Source organism: Protopterus annectens, chromosome 12.part0 (assembly GCF_019279795.1).
Source record: "Protopterus annectens isolate FY-2018-M chromosome 12.part0, PAN1.0, whole genome shotgun sequence".
Classification (NCBI taxonomy): domain Eukaryota; kingdom Metazoa; phylum Chordata; order Ceratodontiformes; family Protopteridae; genus Protopterus; species Protopterus annectens.
The window spans coordinates 151,816,081-151,840,409 of NC_056746.1; the positions used below are offsets into that span (position 1 = coordinate 151,816,081).

At 44.2% G+C, this 24,329-nt stretch overlaps 1 protein-coding gene across 2 annotated transcripts in view; it reads right to left on the reverse strand.

The window, feature by feature from the left end:
* The window catches only part of GSPT1 (G1 to S phase transition 1), a 960,922-nt gene that overhangs the window by 303,709 nt on the left and 632,884 nt on the right, over window positions 1-24,329 (reverse strand). For both annotated transcript variants that reach the window (XM_044089181.1, XM_044089179.1), the window contains one exon: window positions 2,257-2,350. In XM_044089181.1, the coding sequence (XP_043945116.1) occupies window positions 2,257-2,350 (94 nt within the window). The remainder of the gene's footprint in view (window positions 1-2,256; window positions 2,351-24,329) is intronic.

A 24,329-nucleotide genomic window follows, 5' to 3' on the forward strand; every position in this document is an offset into this window, starting at 1 on the left:
TCTCATGTTTCCTTGACTTGTTCACAGTTTCGTAATCCATTCTTGACCACCACCCCAGTACAGTACTAGTCCACTCTTCTGAAACGGCACACTATTTACTCATACTCTTCCTCTACTCCATACACAAAGGCATGATGGCCATTAGCTAATGGTGCCATAAAATGGACATACATGACATCATACACACTGGTTAAGACTACATCCTCAATCCTATAATTTCTGAACTTTTTTTTCAATGTTCTAAAATATAACCCATGCCTACTCCCCCTCTCTCCCTACAGTGCAGTCTCCTAGCCTGCTCCCAGCAGTCAGACCTTCCATTACTATTTCTCCTCCCACCCTACTACTTAAATTCTCTTCTCAAATTTCCTATCCTCTTCTCCTGCTGTGTGCAGTGGATGACAGCAGCTTTCACATTTTTTTTAACCTTAACAGCCAAGGCACTTTTGAACAATGGCTGTATTCTTGTTCCATTCATGGTTTGTTCCTCCTCCTCTGTGCATCGCATATGATGTTCTCCTTTACGGAGAATGCAATTCTACACTCACATCTCACCTTTTTTGTCACACTTAAACCTCCATGTCCTAACTCCAACCCTGGCAATGCCTCATGCTTCATTAATACCATTAAAGCTTACCATCACCTTCTCACATTACTACTTGAAAGGCTGTCATCTTCTTACTCTGACACCTTGCACTGCAAAGCAAGACTACCCCCCCAACCACTGTCTGAATCACCTCTATCTGCTCCTCTGCTATGCCTTAATACAGGAACAGAGCAGCTCTAGGGAAAAAATGGTTGGACAACATTACTTCACTATTTAAAAAACAAATGCTTCATTTGCTTAAAAAATGATGATTTAATGCTACAGCAACCCTCCTCAAAACTAAATTCGGGTAGAGGCCGACTGGTACTTGCGAACTGTTTCTGCTTTTGGGCTCCTCGGCAAGAAAGACTGATGTAATGGTGTCGGCTGCCTGTTTTTATACCCCCGATGATCTGACATCAGTCCTGGAGCAACAGCATCTGTCACAGAAATACCAAGTCTCTTGTATTCGGGCCGACTGGGCTACCTGCAGGCAGATAACACAAGTGTGATGACTGCAACAGTGAAACACGAAGAACATCTACCAATGGGTGCATGCTTCCACATCTGTGAGAAGACAACCCCATTCAGAAATCAAACTTAAAACAATCTGTGCCTGTCCTGAAAATCCTCCGGTACTGTAGATACCAGTGGACTCCTCTCAATGTGGACCATTAAGCGCTACTGTGCCCAGACACTAGTTACAGACTGGAATCCTCAGTCCCAGTGATAAGCAAAAGTCAGCAGATTTAACAGACTGTGCTCTAGACACTCAAGTTATGACAGTACCGGCGATCTAGGCTTACAATGTTCATAGTGAATATTGGGGATTGTGGGGGTGTACATCTCAGTCACATGAGGCAGGAAACTACTGCAAGCTTGACCCCTGTTGAATGAGGGGGATGACATACAATGCCATCTTAAGGACAGATTTCGAAGATCGCATGACCAACATCTGCCTTCCATGTCCTTTCCTCTTTTATGGTGCTGTGGCTAAGGCCTAAGGACATGTTAGGGATCCCCCTTCCAGTTACTGAAACATATACTTGCAAAAGCTGCAATCCTGAAAGCATAACAAATGCCTGGAGTTTTATTTTCTCTGTTACACATGCTGCAAGAATAAAATGCTAACATTTAGGTACATGACTTCATGTGTTTTCCACTCAACATCACAAGCAATATTCACACTGGTTTTAAACTTGAAATAGCAGTAACAAACACTTAAATGGCTTTACATCCTAGATAATGACCACTGGAATGCCACAATAAATGTCAGAAGTGAAGTACATTGAGTGTTAAATACTGACTGCATCAAATGCTACATACTTTTTTCTAGCGGCGGTGTGTTACCATGGTATGTCCAGCTACTGGAACAGATCTGTTAACCCATTACAGCAAACTCCTAATAATGAAGTAATCCTATTAAAAGCGTAAATAAAACTTAGAAGCTGCCTTTACAAATACATCCAGGAAGTAATTCAACCACAATGATAATGGAAAAATAGCATGAGAGTACCATTACCGTTAACAGAAACAGCATACTCAAATTGATGACAGTAACTTTACAATGTATACATAAAGTGCTTGGGCAAGTGACTACGCATGAGCACTCAGTTAACAATAAATGACATTCACAGTTAAAAGATAATCAGTGCAAAACTGTTTCTTACCTTGTATTTATCTACTATAGGTAGTCTGATGGGTCCATCAGCAGCTCTGTTGAAGTTTGGCAAATTATCCAGATAAGAAATAAAAGGCAATCCTCTAAGGAGACCAAAATAAGAAAATGATGTTTATAAACTATTAAAATAAGACGATTATTCTAAGCCGTCCCATTAATGTAAAACTTCAATTTCTTCCATTTTCTTCTAGCATATTCTGCACAAAAATACTGACAACTAATTTGATGAATAGGGGCCATAAGTAAAAAAAAAATCTTGTCAAAGGATTAGACTGAAAAAGATTTAGGCAGTTAACTAATGGGCAATAACAAAGATTTTACTTTAGTGACTCTTCACTCAACCTTGCTGGTAAATAACACATTTAATTACTCCAAATTTAAAAGTGTACAAACTTTTATCTTTACAAACATTCTCTATGGGTAAGAGTTGAGACACAGGTCCACTTCAGTGTTATGTTACTGCACAACAGGTTTCATGCAAATCCATGGAGAACACACTAGAAGCAAAGGAGGTAGGGTAATCATTTGATTAAAACCTATTAGCCCTCACAGGAAGTATAGTGTGTCACCACAACTCGGACAGGATACCCAGAGGTACTTGATGAGTTTCCTATGCCACAGAAAACAAGGGAATGACAAGACTTCCAAGATGGCTGCACAATGAGTAACAGCTTAATTTCAACTCTCCCAGTGTGAAAAAAAACTCAGAAGACAGAGGCAGTGAATTTGTCTTTTTTGGGTAAATTTCAGTTACTAGGTAGTAAGTGCATTGCGTGGATGCCAACAAAGAAGAAATTTAGAGAACCTGAAAGTAAAACCACAAAAGATGAAGAAAAAACTCTGGCTGGGAAGAATCTTTTTTTTTTGCTGTTCAGCAAAAAAACAGAGCTCCAGCTCTGGGGCAAGACCCGACTTCTAGTAACCTACAGGAAAATTTAACTCAAATGTGCACAGAGCTGACTAAAATAAATGAAACACTGTAGGAGTATATCAATTCAAACAAAAGTCTGGAAAACTATAAGAAGCTTTAAACAGATATTCAGATCTAACAAACTGCAAGAATCAGAGGTTGAGATAAAGAAAAGGCTGGTTATGTATAAGACTGCTCAAGAAGAGAAGTTTAAAAAAAAAAAAAAAAAAAACGTAAGAGGCCATAGCATGCCCAGAAACCTTTGAGTTTCTGCTTTATCACAGAAACTGGAAGGAACAGACTATTAATTTTATGAAAGCAAAAATAAGCACAACTGGACTACTATTCCACAGCAAGAGTTAACTGAAAGGGCACATTATGTGCATGCTCCAAGCCTGGCAATGAGAAAGCAATCTTACCAGCAAGAATAATTAATTCTGACAAAACCATGAAAGAATGATGAAGTACTAAAACTTGGAGACAGTTGAGTGTTTGTGGAAAATGATTACTCACTGTATAACACGCAGTAGAGGAATAAATTTATTCCAAGAATTAGGTAATGTTGAGAAGCAAGTGAGTGTCAATCTGCCACATCCAGCAATCTTCAAAATTTTTTTTTTCCTGGAAGATCAAAGTCTTTTTTTTTTTTTTTTTTTTATGCAGAACATGCTAAGGGGAAATACAAGAGTTTGAACAACAAAGTGAGCTTCAACCAGAAGTGGATTCTGTTTCTTACTCTTCTGAAAATATATGTCAAACAGAGATTATGCCAGTGAAATCTTTTCCAATGTTCCAAAATAAATGCTTGCAAGTCAGGATAAAAAAGCACAGGAGTTGATGAAGAACTAGGAGGTACACTGGAAATGGACCAGAGATTGGATATGGAAGATGGAGATCAACAGGAAGAAAATCAGCAACTCAGAAAATAATGAATAAATGCAAGACTACAAAGTATCAATCACATTTGTGAAATATGGCAGAACAAGAAAACCTGGAAATACTGGACTTCTTTGACTTTGTTAAACTTGTAGTGGACTCTAAATTATATGCCCGACTTCATGTCATTAATGTTTGAAAAAACATTAAATTGAAGGGAAGAGGGAGGAAAGAATTAAGAAAACCAATTTGTGTTCTTAACCGTACTTTTATAAAACAACATATACTGCAAGTTATATAGTAAAGCATTTTCAGTTTTTTTGTGTTAGAGATACAACTGTGAACAGGCACCCTATTTTCCCATTCTTCTTTCTTCTTGATTAGTAATAAAAAATGTAGGCAATGCAATTTAAAAAGAGAAGAAAGCCTGAACAAAATCATGTTTAAGAAAATAGGCTGTAATCTTAGGTTGCTGAAGTGAGGGATTGGTTGCAAAAGTATACACAGCACGATAAAAGCAAACTTGATATGCTTTTTCTTACTTCTGCATGGGGGAATGATGGGATTACGGCCCTTGACTTGATCTAACAAGTTTTAAGAGGAAGAAAATAAATAAAAGAACACTGAATGCAATGGAAAAGTTTTCCTTTAGCAAATAAATGTTCACAGTGCAACATCAGAAGCTTATAGATGAAAGCAACAGTATATCTGGTTCTCGTGTTTCTATGGAGAGAAGCTGATAACAGGGCAGTAAAACAGAATACTTTTTCTTTCAATAACTAAAAGATAATGTTTTCTCTAAGTATTAAAGTTGTTTTCTACATCTGGAAGAGGAATAAAGACAAGGAAAAACAGACAGCACTTACTGCAAGTAGGCACACAGGCTGTACTATGCGTCTTTGCACGGATAACCTTAATTACAGGTTAATTAAAGCCTGTAAGTTTAGCTGTTTAATCTGTGACAAATGTTCCTATTAGGAGGATTAAACTTCATTATTTGAAGATCTAACCAGTTTTGTGTGTTTGTATTAAATTAACAGGTTATAGAGGTGTTCTGGGATGTGTTTTTTTTTGAGAGTTTCATTAAATCAAAAAGTCTTGCAAGATGTGACATTGGTTCAAACAGATATGGCAATAAACAAATGTATATTTAAAACAAAAGTTGAAACTTGACAATTACAACAAAAACTTATACATAACAGGTGGGAATAACATCATAATGGCAACACTTTCCATGTTATCTTTGAACATGAACTGTTTCATAGGTACATACAAGAAAGTAAGAGTAGTGAACTATATTAAGAAATGCAGTGTGCAAATACAGTGGATATAAAAAATGTACACACCCCTGTTAAAATGCCAGCTTTTTGTGATATAAAAAATGAGACCACAATAAACCATTGCAAAACATTTCCCACCCTTAATGTGACCTATAAAGTACAGTTCTGTACCTACCATAAATGTAGATGTTCGAGTGTATTCACTGCTGCAGTCATTACACTTGGATTATCCTGCCGTCAGGCGGTCCCGCAGTTAGCCAGAGTTCCAAAGTCTTGGTCTGGTGTCGGTTGCTGTTTCTTCTTCCCTGACGTCAGTGCGCCAGGGGTATATAAGATTCAGCAGATGCCATTTTCTTCAGTTTTTCTTGCCCCAGATGTCAGGTGCCCCCAAATAGGTAGGCAATACATATTGCTAATAAAACATACATAAAAAGTAAAACCAAAACCTTCAGTTACCAGCAAATACACCACATAGGTAGTATAGGGTAGAAAAGTATAGATAAGTCCCAGCTAAGAAAGAGGGGATGGAGGGAGGGTAACCTGGACTGCAGCAGTGAATACACTCGAACATCTACATTTATGGTAGGTACAAAACTGTACTATGTTCATTGTGTTTCACTGAGATGAGGTAGGGTGGCGGGTTCTATAGAGGATTTGGGGTGGCTATGAGGCCCTGCATCACTGCAGTGGCAAAGCCAGCTCTGGATTTAGAATAAAGAGGCAGGTGACAATGTTTGGTAAAGGTGTGCACTGAACTCCAAGTTGCAGCTTCCAAGATATCTTTGGTAGGTACTCCTCTAAGGTAGGCAGTTGAAGTGGCTGTTGCCCTGGTGGAATGTGGCCTAATGTTGCTAGGTACAGTTTTCCCATGCTGTGTGTAGCAGAAACGGATACAGTATCCTATCCACTTTGAAATGGTCTGCTTTGAAATAGCCTTTCCCTGTGATCCTGCAGCATATGCTACAAACAATTGCTCAGTTTTCCTGAAAGCTTTTGTTTTGTCCAAGTAGAAACGTAACTGTGTATGTCCAATAAATGCAGAAGTCTCTCCCCTTTATTCTGCGGATTTGGATAAAACGTTGGCAAGTGAACAGTTTCTTAAAGAAACCCTGCCTTGGTGAAAAATGATAAAAGGCTCCACTGCCATTAGTGCCTGTAACTCTGAGACTCTTCGTGCTGAGGTTATTGCCAGAAGCAGAGCAGTTTTCCATGACACATTTTAATTCTGCTGCATTTGCTGGCTCTAAAGGAGGTAAAGTTAGTTTTTCCAAGACAAAATTGAGGTCCCAAGTTGGTGCTGGTGCTCTCCAGGGCGGTCTTATGTTTTTAGCCCCTCTGAGGTACTGCTTTAGCAATGGACGAGAGAAAATAGGAGGATCTGTGTTGTAATGAGCCGAGATGGCAGAGGCGTGGATCTTAATGGATGAAACGGATAGGCCTTTGTCCAGCATTTCAGTTAAATACTGCAATATCCGAGAAATATTTGGGACAAGAGGGTCAAAGCTTTGAGCCTGGTTCCAGGCACAGAATCTCTTCCACTTTTCTGAATAGGATTTCCTGGTGCTAGGCCTCCTGGCCTCCAAAATGACATCCAGAACAGCTTTAGAGAGAGGTGCTGTCTGCTTGACTAAGGAATCTGCCATGCAGCCAGGTTTAAGGTTTTGAGCTGGCTGTGCAGGATCTGATTGTGTTGTTGAGTCAGAAGATGTGGAATTTGAGGTAAAATCCATGGTAGGCCTTGAGCTAAGTTCTTTAAGACTGGGTACCAGTGCTGGCATGGCCAGTCTGGGGCAATCAGGATCATTTTTGGCTTTTCTTCTCTGGCTTTTAGGAGTACCTTTGAAAGGAGAGGCAGTGGTGGGAAGGCATACACTTGTAGGCTTTTCCAGCTGAACGAGAGGGCATCCACTTTCCATGCTTGTGTATGGTATGTCCTTGTGCAGAATTTCTGTAGTTGGCAATTCATTGGGGAGGCAAAAAGATCTATGTCTGGGCTCCCCCATGTTTGTGTTATCATGCTGAACACTTGTGGATTTAGTTTCCACTCGTGAGGATCCATAATGTTTCTGCTTAAGTCGTCTGCCAGAGTATTTTTCTTTCCTGGCAGGAATTGTGTTTGCAGATGAACTTGATAGGTTATAGCTGTGTTCCACAAGGTCATGGCTTGTCTGCAGAGGGGATAAGAATGAGTGCCCCACTGCTTGTTTATGTACCACATAACTGTGGTGTTGTCTGTCTTTAGTAATAGTTGTCCAGGATGCAGAAGGTCCTTGAAAGCTGTTAGGGCATTTTGTACAGCTAGCATCTCTTTTTGATTGATGTGAAGAAGCATTTGGTCTGCGGTCCACTTGCCTTGAATACGTTTTCCTGCCATGTGTGCTTACCAGCCGTAATCAGAGACATCTGTTGTTAGTGTCTGCCTGGCTGTGGGTAGAGTGAAAGGCTGGCCCTTGTTGAGGTGACATGCCTGTGCCCACCATCGAAACTCCTGTTGTAGGCAGGGAATAAGTGGTATTACTGCTTCCAAACTGTGACAGTGTTGAGTCCAAACACTTTTTAGGTACCACTGTAATTTCCTCATATGCAGTCTGGCATATGGTATTAGTAGTATGCAGGATGCCCTGAACCCCAAGGCCTGCAGAATTTTTCTTGCAGGGAGTTGGGTTTTTGTTGCCATCAATTGAAAGTACTGAGTCAGTTGTCCTTGCTCGTCTGGCGTGAGATAAGCCATCTGGGCCGTTGTATTTAAGCTGGCACCCAGGAATATTATCTCTTGTGAGGGCACTAGTTTTGACTTCTTTTCGTTTACTGTGTACCCTAGGCAAATTAGTAATCTTTTTACAAATGCCAGATGCTTTAGAAGAATGTCCTTGCTCTCTGCTTGAATAAGGCAGTCATCCAAGTATGGATATATTTGAATTCCTTTTTGTCTGCAAAATGCAATTACTGGTGCCAGGCATTTTGTGAAGACCCTGGGCGCAGTAGATAAGCCAAAGGGCAGCGCAGAGAATTGGTAATGCATTGAGCCAGTTATGAATCTGAGGTATCTTCTGCAATTTTGTCTGATAGGGACATGCAGGTATGCCTCTTTGAGTTTCAAAGTAACAAGCCAAGCCTTCTTGCCCAGCATGGGAAGCTGCTGCTGTAGTGTCAACATTTTGAATTTTGGAACATCTAGGTAAGTATTTAGAGTAGAAAGGTCCAGTATGGGTCTCCAGGCTTTGTCCTTTCTGGGACCAGGAAAAGTCTTGAGTAAAATCCTTGTCCTTGTTCCTGTTGTGGCACTTTTTGAATAGCTCTCATGTCCATGAGGGCTGCAATCTGTTTTTGCGCCTCTGCCCATTGATTTTGTGGCAGGTCTGGCATTCCTTTTAGCCTTGGTAAAGTGTGAAAGTGGAACCTGTAAACTTGAGACACAATATTCAGAACCCATTTGTCTTGGGTGATAATATGCCAATTTTGTGGAAAAAGTGCTAGTTTTCCCCTTAAGGGAGCTGCCAAAAGGTAAGTGCTTGGCATTTGAAGGGGGAAGTCATTGGGACTGTTTCCTATAAGGTTGTGACTTGTCTTCCCCTCCTTTTGGGGTTGAAGCACCCCACTGTCATTGTCTGTAAGAGCCTTGGGGTTGAGATCTGCCTCTTGGGTGTCTGTATCTACCTCTTTGTGGTCTGACACTGGAAAGGACCAATTTTTTGAAGCCCAATTTCTGCTAAATCGAGGTGGCTGTACCTGTAAGAAATCCTTAACTGTTTGCATAGATTTTGCCTTATCCTCCATTTTCTTTAATACCTCTTCTGTCTTAACACCAAATAAAATATCCTGCTGTAAAAGTGCATCCAATAATTTTGCCTCAACATGATCAGGTACACCTTGTTCTTTTAACCAAGCATGCCTTCGAATCACAGATCCTGTAACTGCTGCTCTACAGGAAGCCTCTAATTAATCAAAACCACATTGCAGAGTATGTTTTCCCACTTGTTCAGCTGCATGCAATAAATCCTGCATTTCCTTATAGTCAGGATGTTCTGAACGTGTAAGCATTTTCTGTTTTAACAGAGACATTAAATATTGTTGGTATTTAAGCATGTGAAACTGGCAATTTAAAGCCCTCACTGCCAAAGTTGCAGAAGTGTAAACTTTCTTCCCCCATCTGTCTAATGCTCTAGAATCCCTGTCAGAGGGAACTGGATTTTTAGCTGTGGAAGCATTTACCCCTTTGGGACCCTGGGAAATAGTTTCTGGGTCAGCAACAGGGTTTTTATAAAGAAATTTGTAGTACCTGTCTGGCTTGACTGGAGCAGGGGGCAAAGAATCAGGATTTAAACTGGATTCAGAGAACACATCATCTACAATATCTAACACTGGTGGAATAGCAAGGGGTCTGTGCTGAGGCAACAAAAGGAAGTCTCTGAGCCTTTTTTTGGATTCTGAGTAATCCTGGCCCTCCCAGTGGAAATGCTCCCTCGTGGTATGTAAAGTTTCCCCAAAAGAGTAATCCTCAGGAGGAGAGGCTGAAGGAATTGATTCTTCAGTATCAGAATCCTCATAGGGGGGTAAAGAATATCCCTGGTCTGAAGAGGAATCAGAAGAAATGGAAACCTGGTCAGAGGAATCACAGTCTGTATCCTGCCTAGACCTTTTATCAGGAGGGGGATGGGAACCCCTGATCAGAGTAATTAAGTCTTTGGCCATTTTGAACATCTGTTATTTAGGCATGGAGGCCTGTCCAGGTGAATGCTGTACTTGCTTCTTTGTCTTTAATGGAGTTTTAGACTTGGCTGTAGTTTTGAGGTAAGCTGTGAAGGTCTGAAAACACCCTCAGAAGCCGATGCCTGCTCAGCGGCTCTGGACCCATCTGAGGGGTTAGTTTCCGTAGGCCCAATACCTTGAGTTTCCAGAGGCCTAGACATCTCCGCGTGGGAGTCGGAGGCGGCCTGTGGCTCTGAGGTAGCGGGTGTCAGGGGCTGCAAAAGCGCCTCCGGTGACTGGCCTAGAAGAGGCTTCATCGTCAGTTTTGGGCCTCAGATGCCTGTCCTTATCCTTGTCTTTGCGGTTTTTGTGTATTCCGGTAGTCGGTTGTTCCAACGGCATGGTATAATTGAACCTTCGGCCAAAGTAATGTCGAGCAAAGTCAAACCGACGTTTAACAGTGCGCTTGTTAAATCTAGCAAAAAACCGACAACTAGTGACGTCATGGTCTGGGCCTAGGCATGGAATACAGTAAGAATGAAAATCCTTATGAGGTATTTGCTTCCCACAAGAAATACAATTATTAACTTTTACTGACACTGGTCTGAGGCAAGAAAAAGTTTCCCCAACGGGGTACTTAGCTTTATTGAAGACTTTGGTTCTGAAATTCGAATTGAAAATCTCAGGAGTCAGCCGACCGGCACTTGCGAACTGCTTTTGCTTCGGGCACCGCGCAGCAAGAAAGACTGGAGAAAATGGCGTTGGCTGCATCTTGTATACCCCTGGCACACTGACGTCAGGGAAGGAGAGACAGCAACCGACACCGGACCAAGACTTTGGAACTCTGGCTGACTGCGGGAAAGCCTGACGGCAGGATAACCCAAGTGTAATGACTGCAGCAGTGAAACACAATGAACATCATGTACAATTCAATTGAAAAAACAAATCTATTAGGGGAAAAATATTTTAAAAAAAGTGCAATAAGCTGGTTGCATAATGAGTGCACACCCTTAAACTAATACTTTGTGAGGGGCAAGAATTCAAAATATAAACATACAAATTGTTTAGTCACAGTGCTGGAAAGCTAGTATGTTCCAATATTTACAAGAATTAGAAGTAATATCAAGATACTTCCAAAGTAGAAATTGTAGAATGTGAATAGACAGAGGTATAGGGGAGATTAAGTGGGGTGATTGCAGTGACAGATCTTGGAGTTAAGCAGGTGTTCTTTTAGTGTTTTTAAAGATGTTGGCATGAGTTATACTTCTGATATGTTATAGGAGTTTGTTCCAGCTATGAAAGAGAGAGAGAGTATTTACAAAGGTTTTTGCCAATATTTTTACAGGGTTTCTAGGTCAGTAATAAAAGTTGGTTGGAACTATGAAGAGGACGATTGGGGGTGTAAATAGGACATAAGTCTGAGAAGTGATGAGCAGGTACTGGGGGGGTACTGAGAAGGGAATGAGCAGTTTGGAGTGGAGTGAGTAAGCTGATGTGAGAGTTCTAGCCAGTGAAGTTTCTGTAGGGCCAGGCAGTGGTGAGAGGAGTAGGGATGACTTACAGCAAATCTAGCAACTTTATTGTATGTTGATTCAAGTTTGTGAATAAGGGAAGATTCTAGGTTAGTCAGGATAGGGGAGGCATAGAGTAGGGTGGGTAGTAAGAAAGTTCAAGCAATGGCATGTTTGGATTCTGCACCAAGGTATTTTTTATTTCTATAAAGTAGGCCTAATTTTTGGTGATTTTTTTGATACTTTGTTGGGCATGTAAGTCAAATTTTAGTTGGTCAGCAATAATGGTGCTGCGGAGTTTAGTTTGTGTTTCAACCTTTATAATAGTGTTGTTAAGAGAAGAGAATGAAAAGGTAGATTTACAGTGGGAGAGGGAGTTAGCCAGAAAAATAAGCTTTGTTTTATTGGGATTGAGGATAAGCAGACTGTCACCAAGTCATCTTTCTGCAGAATAAATGAAGTTTTGTGCAGTAGTTAACAGGTCTGACAAGTTTTCTGAGATGGATATCAAAGTGGGTCATCTGCATATTGGATGATAAGAGGAGTCACTGCAAGAAGTATGGAGGTTATAGTAAAGATGCTGAATAACAGAGGACCAAGAATAGCGCCTGGGGGTACCCGAGTTTGGATAGAGAGGAAAGGAGAGCAAGAGTTAAGTCATCTGATTGTTGTCTGTTAGAGAGGTAGCTGGAGAACCAGTTGAGGGCAGTGTGAGAGAAGTTGAGATGGGATGGTTTGGAGAGGAGTAGAGAGTGAGAAACAGTGTTGAAGGCTTCAGACAGATCAAGGAAAGTACAGTTGTGTACACTTACCATATATTTAGATGTTCGAGTGTATTCACTGTTGCAGTCATCACATTTGGACCATCTGCCTGCAGTTAGCCCTCAGCTGGCCTGAATACCTGAGTCTTGGGATTTCTGCGTCAGATGCTGTCTGTTCTTCCATGACGTCAGGGGTATAAAACATGCAGCAGACGCCATTACATCAGTTTTTCTTGCCCCAGATGTCAGGTGCCCCCAAAATAGGAAGCAATTACATGGTATGGAACACCCCCAGCAAAATGCAAATACACATGATACAAGATATGCCAACCAAAAAAGATCAGTAGAAGTAAAGAGAGATCAGGGGGCTGGAGGAAGGGTAACAAGGACTGCAACAGTGAATGCACTCGAACATCTACATTTATGGTAAGTGTACACAAATGTACTATGTTCTTTGTGTTTCACTGTTGCAGTCATCACATTTGGGTACATTCCCAAAGCTAAGGAAGGGTAGAGGTAGTTAAGAAGCATCAGGGCTGGCAATCAGGCCCTGTAAGACTGCTGTGGCAAATCCAGTTCTGGATTTAGAAAAGATAGGGAAGTGGTAATGCTTGGTGAAAGTGTGTACAGAGCTCCAGGTTGCATCTTCCAGGATTGTCCCTGGTAGGGACTCACCTGAGGAATGCTGTAGAGGTAGATGTAGCCCTAGTTGAATATGTTCTGATCCCCTGTGGATCAGATTTCCCATGGTGTTTGTAGCAGAAATGGATGCAGTGTGCTATCCATTTAGTAATGGTTTGCTTTGAAATGGCCTTGCCCTCTGCCCCTGCGGCAAAGCTAACTAGCAGCTGGTCAGATTTTTTGAGGGGCTTAGTCCTGTCCAGATAGAATCTAAGCTGCCTGTGCAGGATCCTTTCCCCTTTATTCTGAGGATTAAGGAAAAAAGTTGGCAAATGAATGGACTGGTTTAAAGCCACACTAGACACCACCTTGGGCATAAAAGATGGGTTAGTCCTGAGGGAAACCCTGTCCGCATGAAAGATAATGAAGGGTTCCTCTGCCATAAGGGCCTGCAATTCAGACACTCTTCTTGCTGAGGTGATGGCTAGAAGTACAGCTGTTTCCCATGAGAGGAATTTTAACTCTGCTATAGCAGCAGTTTCAAAGGGTGGAAGTGTGAGCTTTTCCAATACAAAGTTAAGGTCTCAGGCTGGACTGGGAGCTCTCCTGGGGGGTCTTAAATGTTTGGCTCCTCTCAGGAACTGTTTTACCAGAGGATGAGAGAAGAGGGGTGGCTCAGTATTATAATGAGCTGAGATGGCAGAGGCATGAATTTTAATTGAAAAGAAGGATAGGCCCTTGTGGAGCATTTCTGTTAAGTAATCTAGTATATGAGGTAAGCTAGGCACAGTCGCGTACCCTCCCTGAGACTGGCTCCAGGAACAGCATCTTTTCCACTTTTCCAAATAGGATTTCCTAGTACTAGGTCTCCTTGCCTCAAGAATGACATCCAGCACCTGCTTACTGAGGGTTGCTGGTGATGAGTTCAGGGGATGAGCCAGGCTGCAAGGTTCAGGGTCTGTAGCTGAGGGTGCAGAATCTGGCCCGCCTGCTGGGACAGCAGGGAAGGAGTCTGAGGCAGGTGCCATGGTGGCAGTACTGTCAGACTGCGCAAAAGAAGGTACCAGTGCTGGCGTGGGCAGTCTGGTGCAATCAGGCTTGTCCTGTTTGATCTTTAGTAGAACCTTCAAGAGGAGGGGCAGAGGGGGAAAGGCATAGATTGAGAGGCTTTCCCAGGTAAAGGACAGGGCCATCCACTTTCCAAGCTTGGCTGTGGAAGTTCTGGTGCAATATTTGCTCAACTGACAGTTCTGAGGGGAAGCAAAAAGGTCCACCTCTGGTGTCCCCCATCTGTTCCTCAAAAGCTTGAATATTTTGGGTTCCAGTTTCCACTAGTGTGGGTCCATGAGATTTCTGCTTACGTCTGCCAGTGAATTTAGTCTGCCTGGCAGGAACTGAGCTTGCAGGTGCACTTGGCTACTCAAGGCTGTGTTCCACACAGCCATGGCTAATCTGCAGAGTGGGTAGGAATGCCCCCCCCCCCGCTTGTTTATGTACCACATAACTGTGGTATTGCCTGTCTTTACCAATAGTTGTCCTGGAAGAATAAGGCCTTTGAAGGCTATCAGAGAATTCTGTACAGCTAACATTTCTTTTTGATTGATATGCAGGTGCATTTACTTTGGGATCCATTTGCCCTGAATGCACTGCCCTGCCATGTGAGCCCCCCATGAACAGTCTGATGAGTCTGTTGTTAGGGTTTGGGCGGCAGGGGGTAGAGTGGAAGGGAGTCCTTTATTGTGGATGCAGGCCTCTGCCCACCAAAGGAACTCTGCCCTTAGGCAAGAAATGACAGGAAGCATTGTTTCCAGGTACTGAGAATGTTGACACCAGAGACTTTTTGGGTACCACTGACGTTCCCTCATATGTAGTCTTGCATATGGAATGAGTAGAATGCAAGAGGCCATGAACCCTAGGGCTTGCAGTATTTTTCTTGCAGATAGCCGGGTTTTGGTGGCTAGTAGATTGAAGTAGTTTGTCAAATAAATTTGTTTCTCTGGAGTGAGGAATGTCATCTGGGAAGTTGTGTTCAAGCTTGCTCCCAGGAATACAATCTGTTGGCTGGGTACCAGCTGAGATTTCTTTTCATTGATGGTGTACCCCAGTGAAGTTAGAAGTCTCTCTACAAATGCCAGATGCTGTAGTAGCAATTCCTGACTATCCGCCCGAATCAAACAATCGTCCAAGTATGGGTAAATCTGAATTCTTCTCTGCCTGCAATATGCAATGGCTCGAGCTAGGCACTTTGTGAACACCCTGGGTGCAGTAGATAAGCCAAAAGGAAGTGCAGAGAACTGATAGTGCATAGAGCCTGCTCTAAAGCATAGGTATTTCCTGCAAGATCCCCTTATGGGAATGTGCAGATAAGCTTCTTTTAAGTCTAGGGTTGCTAGCCAGGAGTCCTTGTCTAGCATAGGAAGCAGCTTTTGGAGAGTTAACATTTTGAATTTTGGAACCACCAGAAAGGTGTTGAGAATAAACAGATCCAGGATAGGACGCCAACAGTTTTCTTTTCGGGGTACCAGAAACAGTCTGGAATAAAAGTCTTGACCCCTTTGTTCTGCTGGGACAGGTTGAATAGCATTGATACTGAGAAGAGAAAGCACTTGCTTTTGGGCCTCTGACCACTGGTTTGGGGGGAGTTCTGGCCATCCACTTAGGGTTGGGAGGGAGTGGAAGTGGAATCTGTATCCCTGGGAAACGATGTTTAAGACCCATCTGTCCTGGGTAACGTACTCGCAGTTTTTGGCGTGCAGGGCATGTTTCCCTACTAAAGGGGCAAGTACTTGGGCAAGGCTTGGAAGAGTTAAGGATAAGTCATTGTGCAATTTTACCATAGGATGGCGGCTTACTACTCCCTGTTTTGGATGTGGGAGCACTCCACTGCTTAGATCTGTGCATAACCTGAGACTGAAGTCTTGGTGGTCTGCTGCCCGTGGGTTTGGACTGAGAAGGCCTGGAAGGGACTGGAAAAGACCAGTTTTTAGAAGGCCAATGACTACTGAATCTAGGTGGCTGTACTTGTAAGAAATCTTTAACAGTCTGCATATATTTAGCTTGCTCCTCCAAACTTTTGGGGACTACTACTGCTTTATTGCCAAAACAGACGGTCTTGGTTTAATGGTGTATCTAGTAATTTTGCTTTTGACATGATCTGACAAGTTTTGTTCCTTAAGCCAAGCATGCCTTCTAAGAACAGACCCAGTGACAGCAGCCCTGCAAGATGCTTCTAAAGCATCAAATCCACATTGCAAAGTAGGTTTACCAACTTGGTTAGCAGAATGCAATAACTCTTGTAAATCTTTGTATTCTGCACAATCAGGAATCAACATAATTTTGTTTAATTAGCTCCGTAATATGCTGCTGATACTTTAACATATGAAACTGGCAATTTAAAGCCCTAACAGCAAAAGTAGTAGAGGTGTACACCTTCTTACCCCATCTGTCTAATGCTCTAGAATCCCTGTCTGAAGGGGTAGGATTTTTGGCAGTTGTAGCCTTAATACCTTTAGGTCCCTGGGAAATGGTCTCAGGATCCGCAGTAAGATTCTTAAAGAGGAATTTGTGGGAGTCAGGTACTCTATAGTACCGGTCAGGTTTCCTGGGAGTTGGAGGCAAAGTAACAGAGGTAAGGCTGGATTCCAGAAAGACATCATCTACAATTTCCAGAACAGGAGGGATGGCTGGGCCTGTGCTAAGGCAAGTTTAAAAATTCCCTGAGTCTCTTTTTGGACTGAGAGTAGTCCTGGGTCTCCCAGCGGAAATGCTCTCTAAAGGTACGCAGGGTTTCATCAAAAGAAAAATTTTCTGGAGGGGAAGCAGATGGAATGGAATCCTCTGCATCAGAATCCTCACAGGTAGATAACGGTATGTCCTGGTAATCGGAAGGATCACAGTGATCAGACTCCTCATCTAAAGAAACAGAAGGAAAATCGGTTCTTGGTCTTTTTGAGGGGGAAGGCTGACTTCCCCTAATTAAAGTAATGAGGTCTTTAGCCATTCTAAGCATTTGTTTTTGTGGCATGTGGGCCTGAGAACGTGGTGCGAACTTTAGGCCTGAGAAAGTCAGTATTTTTGGTTTGAAACAAAGTCGTCTGTTTAATATGAAAATCGGAAGGCCTGAATACACCCTCAGAAGCTGGTGCCTGCACAGCGGCTCCGGACTCATCCAAGGTAGAGACATCCGCAGGTTCCATAGTCGAAGAAGCATCTCGCTGCATACCGGACTTCGAATGGGTATCAGTAGAAGCCTGCGAATCTGCAGAAGCTGGTATCAGGGGCTGCAAAAGTGCCTCACTGAGTACCGGCGGATTGGTGACTAGCTTAACGGTAGCGTCGTTGGCAGTTTTGGACCTATGCGGTCTGTGTCTGTCTTTATCCTTATGTTTTTTAGGAAGCTTGTTAGTCGGATGGCTTATCAAAGCCATTTCGGAGTGCAGAGATCGAGAGCGAAAGAATTTAGCTACAAAAATAGCCCGATGACTAATAGTTTGGGCGTTGAACAAGGCATGAAACAGACAGTAAGGGACGTCGTGATCTGGGCCTAAACAAGTGACGCAGTAAGAATGAAAACCTCTGTGAGGTATTTGCTTTCCACAGGCAAGACAATTATTAATTGTTTCTGACATCGGTTAGAGCAAGAAAAAAGGATACCCAATGGAGTAACTTATCTTCCAGAAGACTTTAGGTCTAACTCGAAAAATGAAAATTTCAGGAGGTGGCCGACCGGCACTTGTGAACTGCTTCTGCTTCGGGCACCGTACGGCAAGAAAGATAGATGTAATGGCATCGGCTACATGTTTTATACCCCCTGCCGACCTGACGTCATGGAAGACGCAACAGCATCCGAAGCAGAAATCCCAAGACTTTGGTATTCAGGCCGGCTGAGGGCTATCTGCAGGCAGATAACTCAAATGTGATGACTGCAACAGTGAAACACAAAGAACATCAGGCAAGACCAAGTTTATTGTAGTCTCTGTCCACAGCAACAGTTTCAGAGAAGGAAATAAGGGCAGTGGAGGTGCTATATTTAGGGCGAAACCAGTATTGTGTAGCAGTGAGGAGACTTTCTTGGATAAAATATGTAATTAGCTGAGACTGGAAACTTTTAGTTATGTACTTACCATAACTTTAGATGTATGGGATCCATCTCGCCTACATTCTCTACAGATGGGTTCATACAATAGAACGCAGTCTCTTATTGGCTGAGTCACCTCATATCCCAGGATGCACCACCACTACCTCCCCAGATCTCGTTTGTTCGCACTCATATTCACAGAGACATACTATTGTCATAACATACTCAGGTCTTTCAAGAGAGGAAAGAAAAACAGTTTCGGACCGTCCGGTCTCTCCTGGTCTACAAGGCAGTGGGATGGAGGGTGGATGGATCCCATACATCTAAAGTTATGGTAAGTACATAACTAAAAGATGTAATGTGATCCTATCTGGACAGCGTCCCTAGCACCTAATTCCGGTGGCTCACTGGAAAACACTCCTGAGAACTGTGGAACCGGCGAAGCTCGACCCCTGGATGCCACATCTAATTTGTAGTGAGAAACAAAGGTGTGTGAAGATGTCCACGTGGCAGCCGCAATGTCGCCAATAGAGAGCTTGGAATGAAAGGCTGGGCCATAGCTCTAGTGGAATGAGCTTTTAAGGGAGCTATGAGCTCCTTGTTTGAGATGAGATAAACGTGAGTGATGCAGTCCCTGATCCACTTGGCAATAGTGACTTTAGTAATGGCTTTGTCTAATCTGTTATCTGAAAAGGACACAAACAGTTGATCTGATTTCCGTGCTTTGTGTGCCCTATCCAAATAGAAGCGCAATTGCCTGTGCACATCTAAGCAGTGAAAAGTGTATTCAGCTCTATTAGAATATTTGGGAAAGAAGACCGGTAGCTCCATCGACTGCTGTAGACAGAAATTAGAACAAACCTTTGGTAAAAAAGATGGGTTTGTCCTAAGAGATACTCTATCCTTGTGGAATACCAGGTAAGGTGGTTTAACACATAGAGCCTGAAGCTCTGAAACCCGTCTGGCTGAAGTAATAGCAATTAGAAGTGCAGTTTTCCAAGAAAGGAATTTGAGATCACAGGTTGCTGCCGGCTCAAAGGGTGGCGAGGTTAAGGCACCTAATACCACGTTCAGATCCCACAGAGGTGCAGGTTGCGAAATGGGGGTCAGAAGCCAAGCTCCTTTAATAAAGGCTTTACAAAGCTTGTTGCTCATTAAGGAGGTTGCACACTTTCATGAAAATTGGAAATAGCCAATTGTACTTTAATGGTAGATACTGAGCAGCCTTGCTGAAACAGGGAGGCTAAAAATTTGAGTACTTCTGATACCGAGGCTGTCATTGGGTCTAATCCTCGGAGCTGGGCCCAAATAGCAAATCTCTTCCATTTACTGCTATATATTTTCTTTGTAGAAGTCTTGTGGGCTGAAGACAAGATGTGTATGACTTCAGGAGCCAAAGAGTGGGTCCTAATTATGGTTGGAAGAGGAGTAGCCAGGCTGTCAACTTATGGAGGGACTGATGGAGTTGTCCTGACTGATGAGTCAAAGAACTTGGTCCAGGAACCAAGGACCCTCCAATGCATACCTGTGAAGAAAGGGGAACCAGATTTGCCGAGGCCAGTATGGGGCGATTAATATCATTTTGCTTTTCTTCTGAATCACCTTGGGGAGAAGGGGAACCGTGGAAAGGCAGCAGACCGGAGGGCCAATCGTGGACTAGAGCGTCCTTGGGAGTCTTCCCAACTGGGGTCAGAGTGAAGAAGTGATGACACTTCGCATTGAAGGGGCTTAAGAGATCGCAACAGGGACTCCCCATCTTGTGAAAATCTGTGTTGTCACTCTGTTGTTCAAGGACCACTCGTGAGGAGAGAATAGTTCTGCTCAGTCTGTCGGCTATCACGCTGGATTTCCCGGAATGTGCGCTGCCATTAGAAAACGCCCAATCCCATACTCTCATGGCCTCTCTGCAAAGGGATAGGACCTGGTTCCTCCTTGCTTGTTTAGGTACCAGACTACCGACATGCTGTCGGATTGAATGGCAATTGTACCCTGGGGGAGGTGATCGTGCAGTGCTTGCAACACTAAAAGCACCGCCCTCATCTCCAGGATATTGATATGAAGAAGACTCGGGTGCCACGTGCCTTGGACCGACCTGTCCAGATAATGACCCCCACCCTGTCTGGGAGGCGTCCGTAGTCAGCGTGGCAGAGGGGAGGGCGATTCAGATTAGTTAGAAGCCACCAACGGAGATCCTGTTTGCACGTGTCCGTGATCAGAATGTGGTGACTGAGGGGACGGTCCTGATAAGACCACTGGACTGAGAGGAGCCACTGAAGTATCCTCATGTGCAACCTTGCCAAGGGGACCAGAAGAATGGTGGCTGCCATGGAGCCCAACAGTTGCAGGACCATTCTTGCTGGAGCTCGACGTCTGAGGAGTAGAGTCCGGACTTGAGACTGAAGCGTCGTGATCCTTTCTGCAGGAAGATAGACTCGCATCTGCCTTGAATCTATTTCTGCACCGATGAACAGAATACGCTGAGATGGTTGCAATACAGATTTTGACCAATTGAAGGTGATTCCTAAGGATTTGCCCAGTGCTATCATGGCTGCTAAATTTTGCAAGAGTAGATGCCTGGAGGCGGCAGTTAGGAGCCAGTCGTCTAGGTATGGAAACACCTGGAATCCTAGACTCCTCAAGTGAGCAGTCGCGACTGCCAAACATTTGGTAAACACCCTGGGGCTGTGGTGAGACCAAAGGGCAGCCGGATCTGAAAATGACTGTCTCCTAGGCTGAAGGCCTGATCCATCAGAATGTGATAGTAGGCGTCTTTGAGGTCTATGGAGCACATCCAAACTCCTTTCTCCAACAGTGGGAGAATGGATTGTAAAGTGACCATCCAGAATTTGGACTTTTTTACAAATCGGTTCAGTTTGCTGAGATCCAAAATGGGTCTCAAGTCCCGGTCTTTTGGCACCAAAAGAATCTTGAGTAAGTCCCTAATCCGGCCTGGTCTGCGGGGACAGGTTGGATGACTCCTTTGAAGCAGCTTTGATACTGCCGGCTGCATGATCCCGTTGACTGGGTGGTGGGTCCGGGATTCTTTGGACTGGTGGGGCGGTTGAACAAAGGGGATGGAGTAACCTCCGGCAATGATTCAAGCACCCATTGGTCCTGAGTAATATTTTCCCAGGCCTTTAGGTGCTTGAGAAGCCGAGAAACGACTGGCTCCGAGCTGCACAGTCGGGCACTCCTTCAGGGATGCTGGAAGGAGGAGGAGCCCAAAGGACTCGCGGTCTCCAGTGTTGGGCCTCCGCCGCCTCTGGGACGGCGTCTCCTGAAAAATTTCCTCCTCTGCCTCTAGAAGGGGATCGCTCTGCTGCGACGAGTAAGGCTTCTGAGACTTACGGAACCACATTTTCCCTCCTCGGCCTTGGGATAAGGCCTGACGGGAGTGGAAAAGCAGGCTCCGGCAGCCAAGGTCTTACCCTCCTGCTAGTCAAAGTGTCCTTTACCTTGGGTCCAAAGAATGAGGACCCATCAAAGGAAAGGAAGACTTAAAGGCCTCCGCAAAATGACACAGGCGTAACCAGGCTTGTCTCCGTAGAGCAACACCTGTTCCGCTCTACTCCCGGCCGCATAGGAAATGAGCCTCATGGACTAATTAGATAAAGAGGATAGGGTAGCCAACTGAGAATTAACTGTCTGAGTTAATTGATCAGGTAAGTTACCCGAGAGGGCATCCGACAGCTCCTTGATCAGATCCCTCTGTAGTCTGGTGAAGTGTGCCAAGTAATTCAGAGACCTTAACGAAGGCTGATCCATGCTCCTAGACTCTTTGTTAGGGGATGGATGGAAGTCAAGCCTCTGCCACATCTTGTTGGGTGGCAGATGCCACCACCATAGCATCTACAGCCACACCCTTAGATAAGAACTCCTTGTCCGGGGGTGCTGAGAGAAACTTATTGGGACGAGCTGGCACCGGTTCCACAGAATCCGGGTGTTCCCACGCCCTTTGAGAGATCAAATCCAAAAGCTCATCGCGGAGACACCCAGGAGGCGGAGGGCTGAGGGCCTTGAGGAACACCGACTCCTCAGCGGAAGGGGGTTTGGATTGCCAATCGCCTCGGTGTTTAAGGATTTCTAAAATGTCAGCAAAGGAGACATCTTCCAATGACGACTTTGGGGACCCCTCCGCATCATCGAGGTCGGTATCTGATGTGAGGACTCGTCAGGGGAGTCGACGTGTTTCCTCTTACACTGTCTCTTCCTGGGTGGTTCCTCCGAAGGAGGTCGGAGGAACCTCCAGGAAGAAGGGAACCACCAATGGGGTAACCTCAGGCCCAGGGGCTCCGCTGTCACGAGACAGGGGGACTCCAGAAACGCCAGTCACCACGTCCAAGGAAGGGGGTGGTGGTGGAAAGGTCGAAGTGGCCAAAGAGGATTTGGCTAAAGCACTTCTCATGGCATCGAAGGCAGGACCCCCAGAATCCTGGGAAGGTGCCATCCCCGAGGCCACAACAGTAACAGGAGCCCCCGCAGCCGACGCACCTAGAGGCTCGGAACCGAAAGGGTCGGATCGCCTCCCGGGCCGACTGAGGAAGTTCGTGTGCACCCGACCCAAGGGACGGAGTTGAAGTTAGAGTCGGAGCCGACTCGATAACGATCCACCAACACCGACTCCAACGGCGCCGAGGCTGTCTGAGGAGGAATGGTAGTAGAAAGATAAGGGATCGGCTCCAAAGCCAACTGGGCAGGAGTCGAGATCAATTTAGCGAAGACCGTGACTGGAAGAGCTTCTGAAGCACCCTGTCTGGACATCCTCGGAAGAGACCGATCGGGTCGACTTCTCTGCCGGCTCGAAGAGTGGGGACCGGCTCCTTAAAGGCTCGAGAGAGGAGATTCCACTACTATTGCAATCTCCTCTGAGCCGACGTGGACTTCGGCCCGGCGGAAGTGTCTGAGCGGGCAATCCTGATCGGCTCCGAAGTCAGTGGAGCCGATGAAGGTGACCCACCTCTCGATGTCCGAGCTCTCGACTCCAAGGCCAGGGGAGTCGAGGCTGGAGGCATCGAGGCAGAAGTCCGTGGAGCCGACGGAGAAGCCTGCCTAGACTTTTTGGCTATCGGTTCCGACGAGCTGGTCGGCGCCGACGATTTTGTCTTCTTGCCAGAAGGGGAAGAAGAAGAGGACAAAGCTTCCTCAAAAGAAGGGGCAATGAGCCCTTTTAAAATCAATTTGTTTTTCCTCTCTTGGAGGACTCGAGAGGAAAAAGCGTGGCAAACGCTACAAGACTCCTGCAGGTGTTTAGGACCTAGACAATACACACACAGGGAATGATCATCTGTGATTGACATCTTGTAGCTACACTTGACACATTTTTTGAAACCAGAAGGTCTATGTTCTTTTGACATGGTTTAGTTAACAACAACTACAGACTAACAATAGACAGCGACAACTAGGCTCTAACTCAAACGCCTAAAGTAGGGCTAGGCCCCTCTAACTTAAACGGAACCTTCCTACCAAAAAACAAACACAATTTACCACAAAAAGTTATCAAATCACAAGCATTAACAACAATAGCTGTTAAAACAGCTTTTGGGTGAATTTCAGAAAAAATCTGACAGAAAAAGATTTCTAACTAGAGGTACTTAGCTCAGCCAAGTCCGAGACCACGTCTATGCTGGAAAGCGATCTGGGGAGGTAGTGGTGGTGCATCCTGGGATATGAGGTGACTCAGCCAATAAGAGAGAGCCGAGGATCGGCTCCGAACCCATCTGTAGAGAATGTAGGCGAGATAGGATCACATTACATCATTTTTTAAATATTTCAGACAGAGGAGAGAGGATAGCAATGGGTCTGAAGTTGCTAGGTTCAGTTGAATTACCACCCTTGTGTAGAGGTATAGCGTAGAAAGATTTCCAGAGGTCAGGAACTATGGATTCTTGAATGGATCTATTAACTAAAATAAAGACAGGAAAGCAATAGAGTCAGCAGCTATTCTATGGAACTGAGGTGGAAGTCTGTCAGTAGATGGAGAGCTGGGTTTAAGTTTCAGGAGTAGTTTTCTGACGTAGGACACAAACAGGTTTGAATGAGAAAGTGTTAGCATTATCAGTCTGAATGAGAGGGGTAGAGTGACTTTGTGTTATAGGCATCTGCAGTAAAAGAGGAGTTATTAGAAATGAGCTTGGCAATAGTCTCTATGAAGTACTTGTTAAGAAATGCTGGAGTCTCTGTTGTGGTGGTGTTAGGGAAGGGGTTGGGGGTAGTGGGGGTACCAGGATGGAGAAGTTTGTTACTAGTACTCCAAAATCATTTAGGGATGGTGTAGTGGTTAGTTTGAGCTTGGATGTAGTAGTTTTTCTTATTGTAGTGGAGGATTTATTTTTTTTTT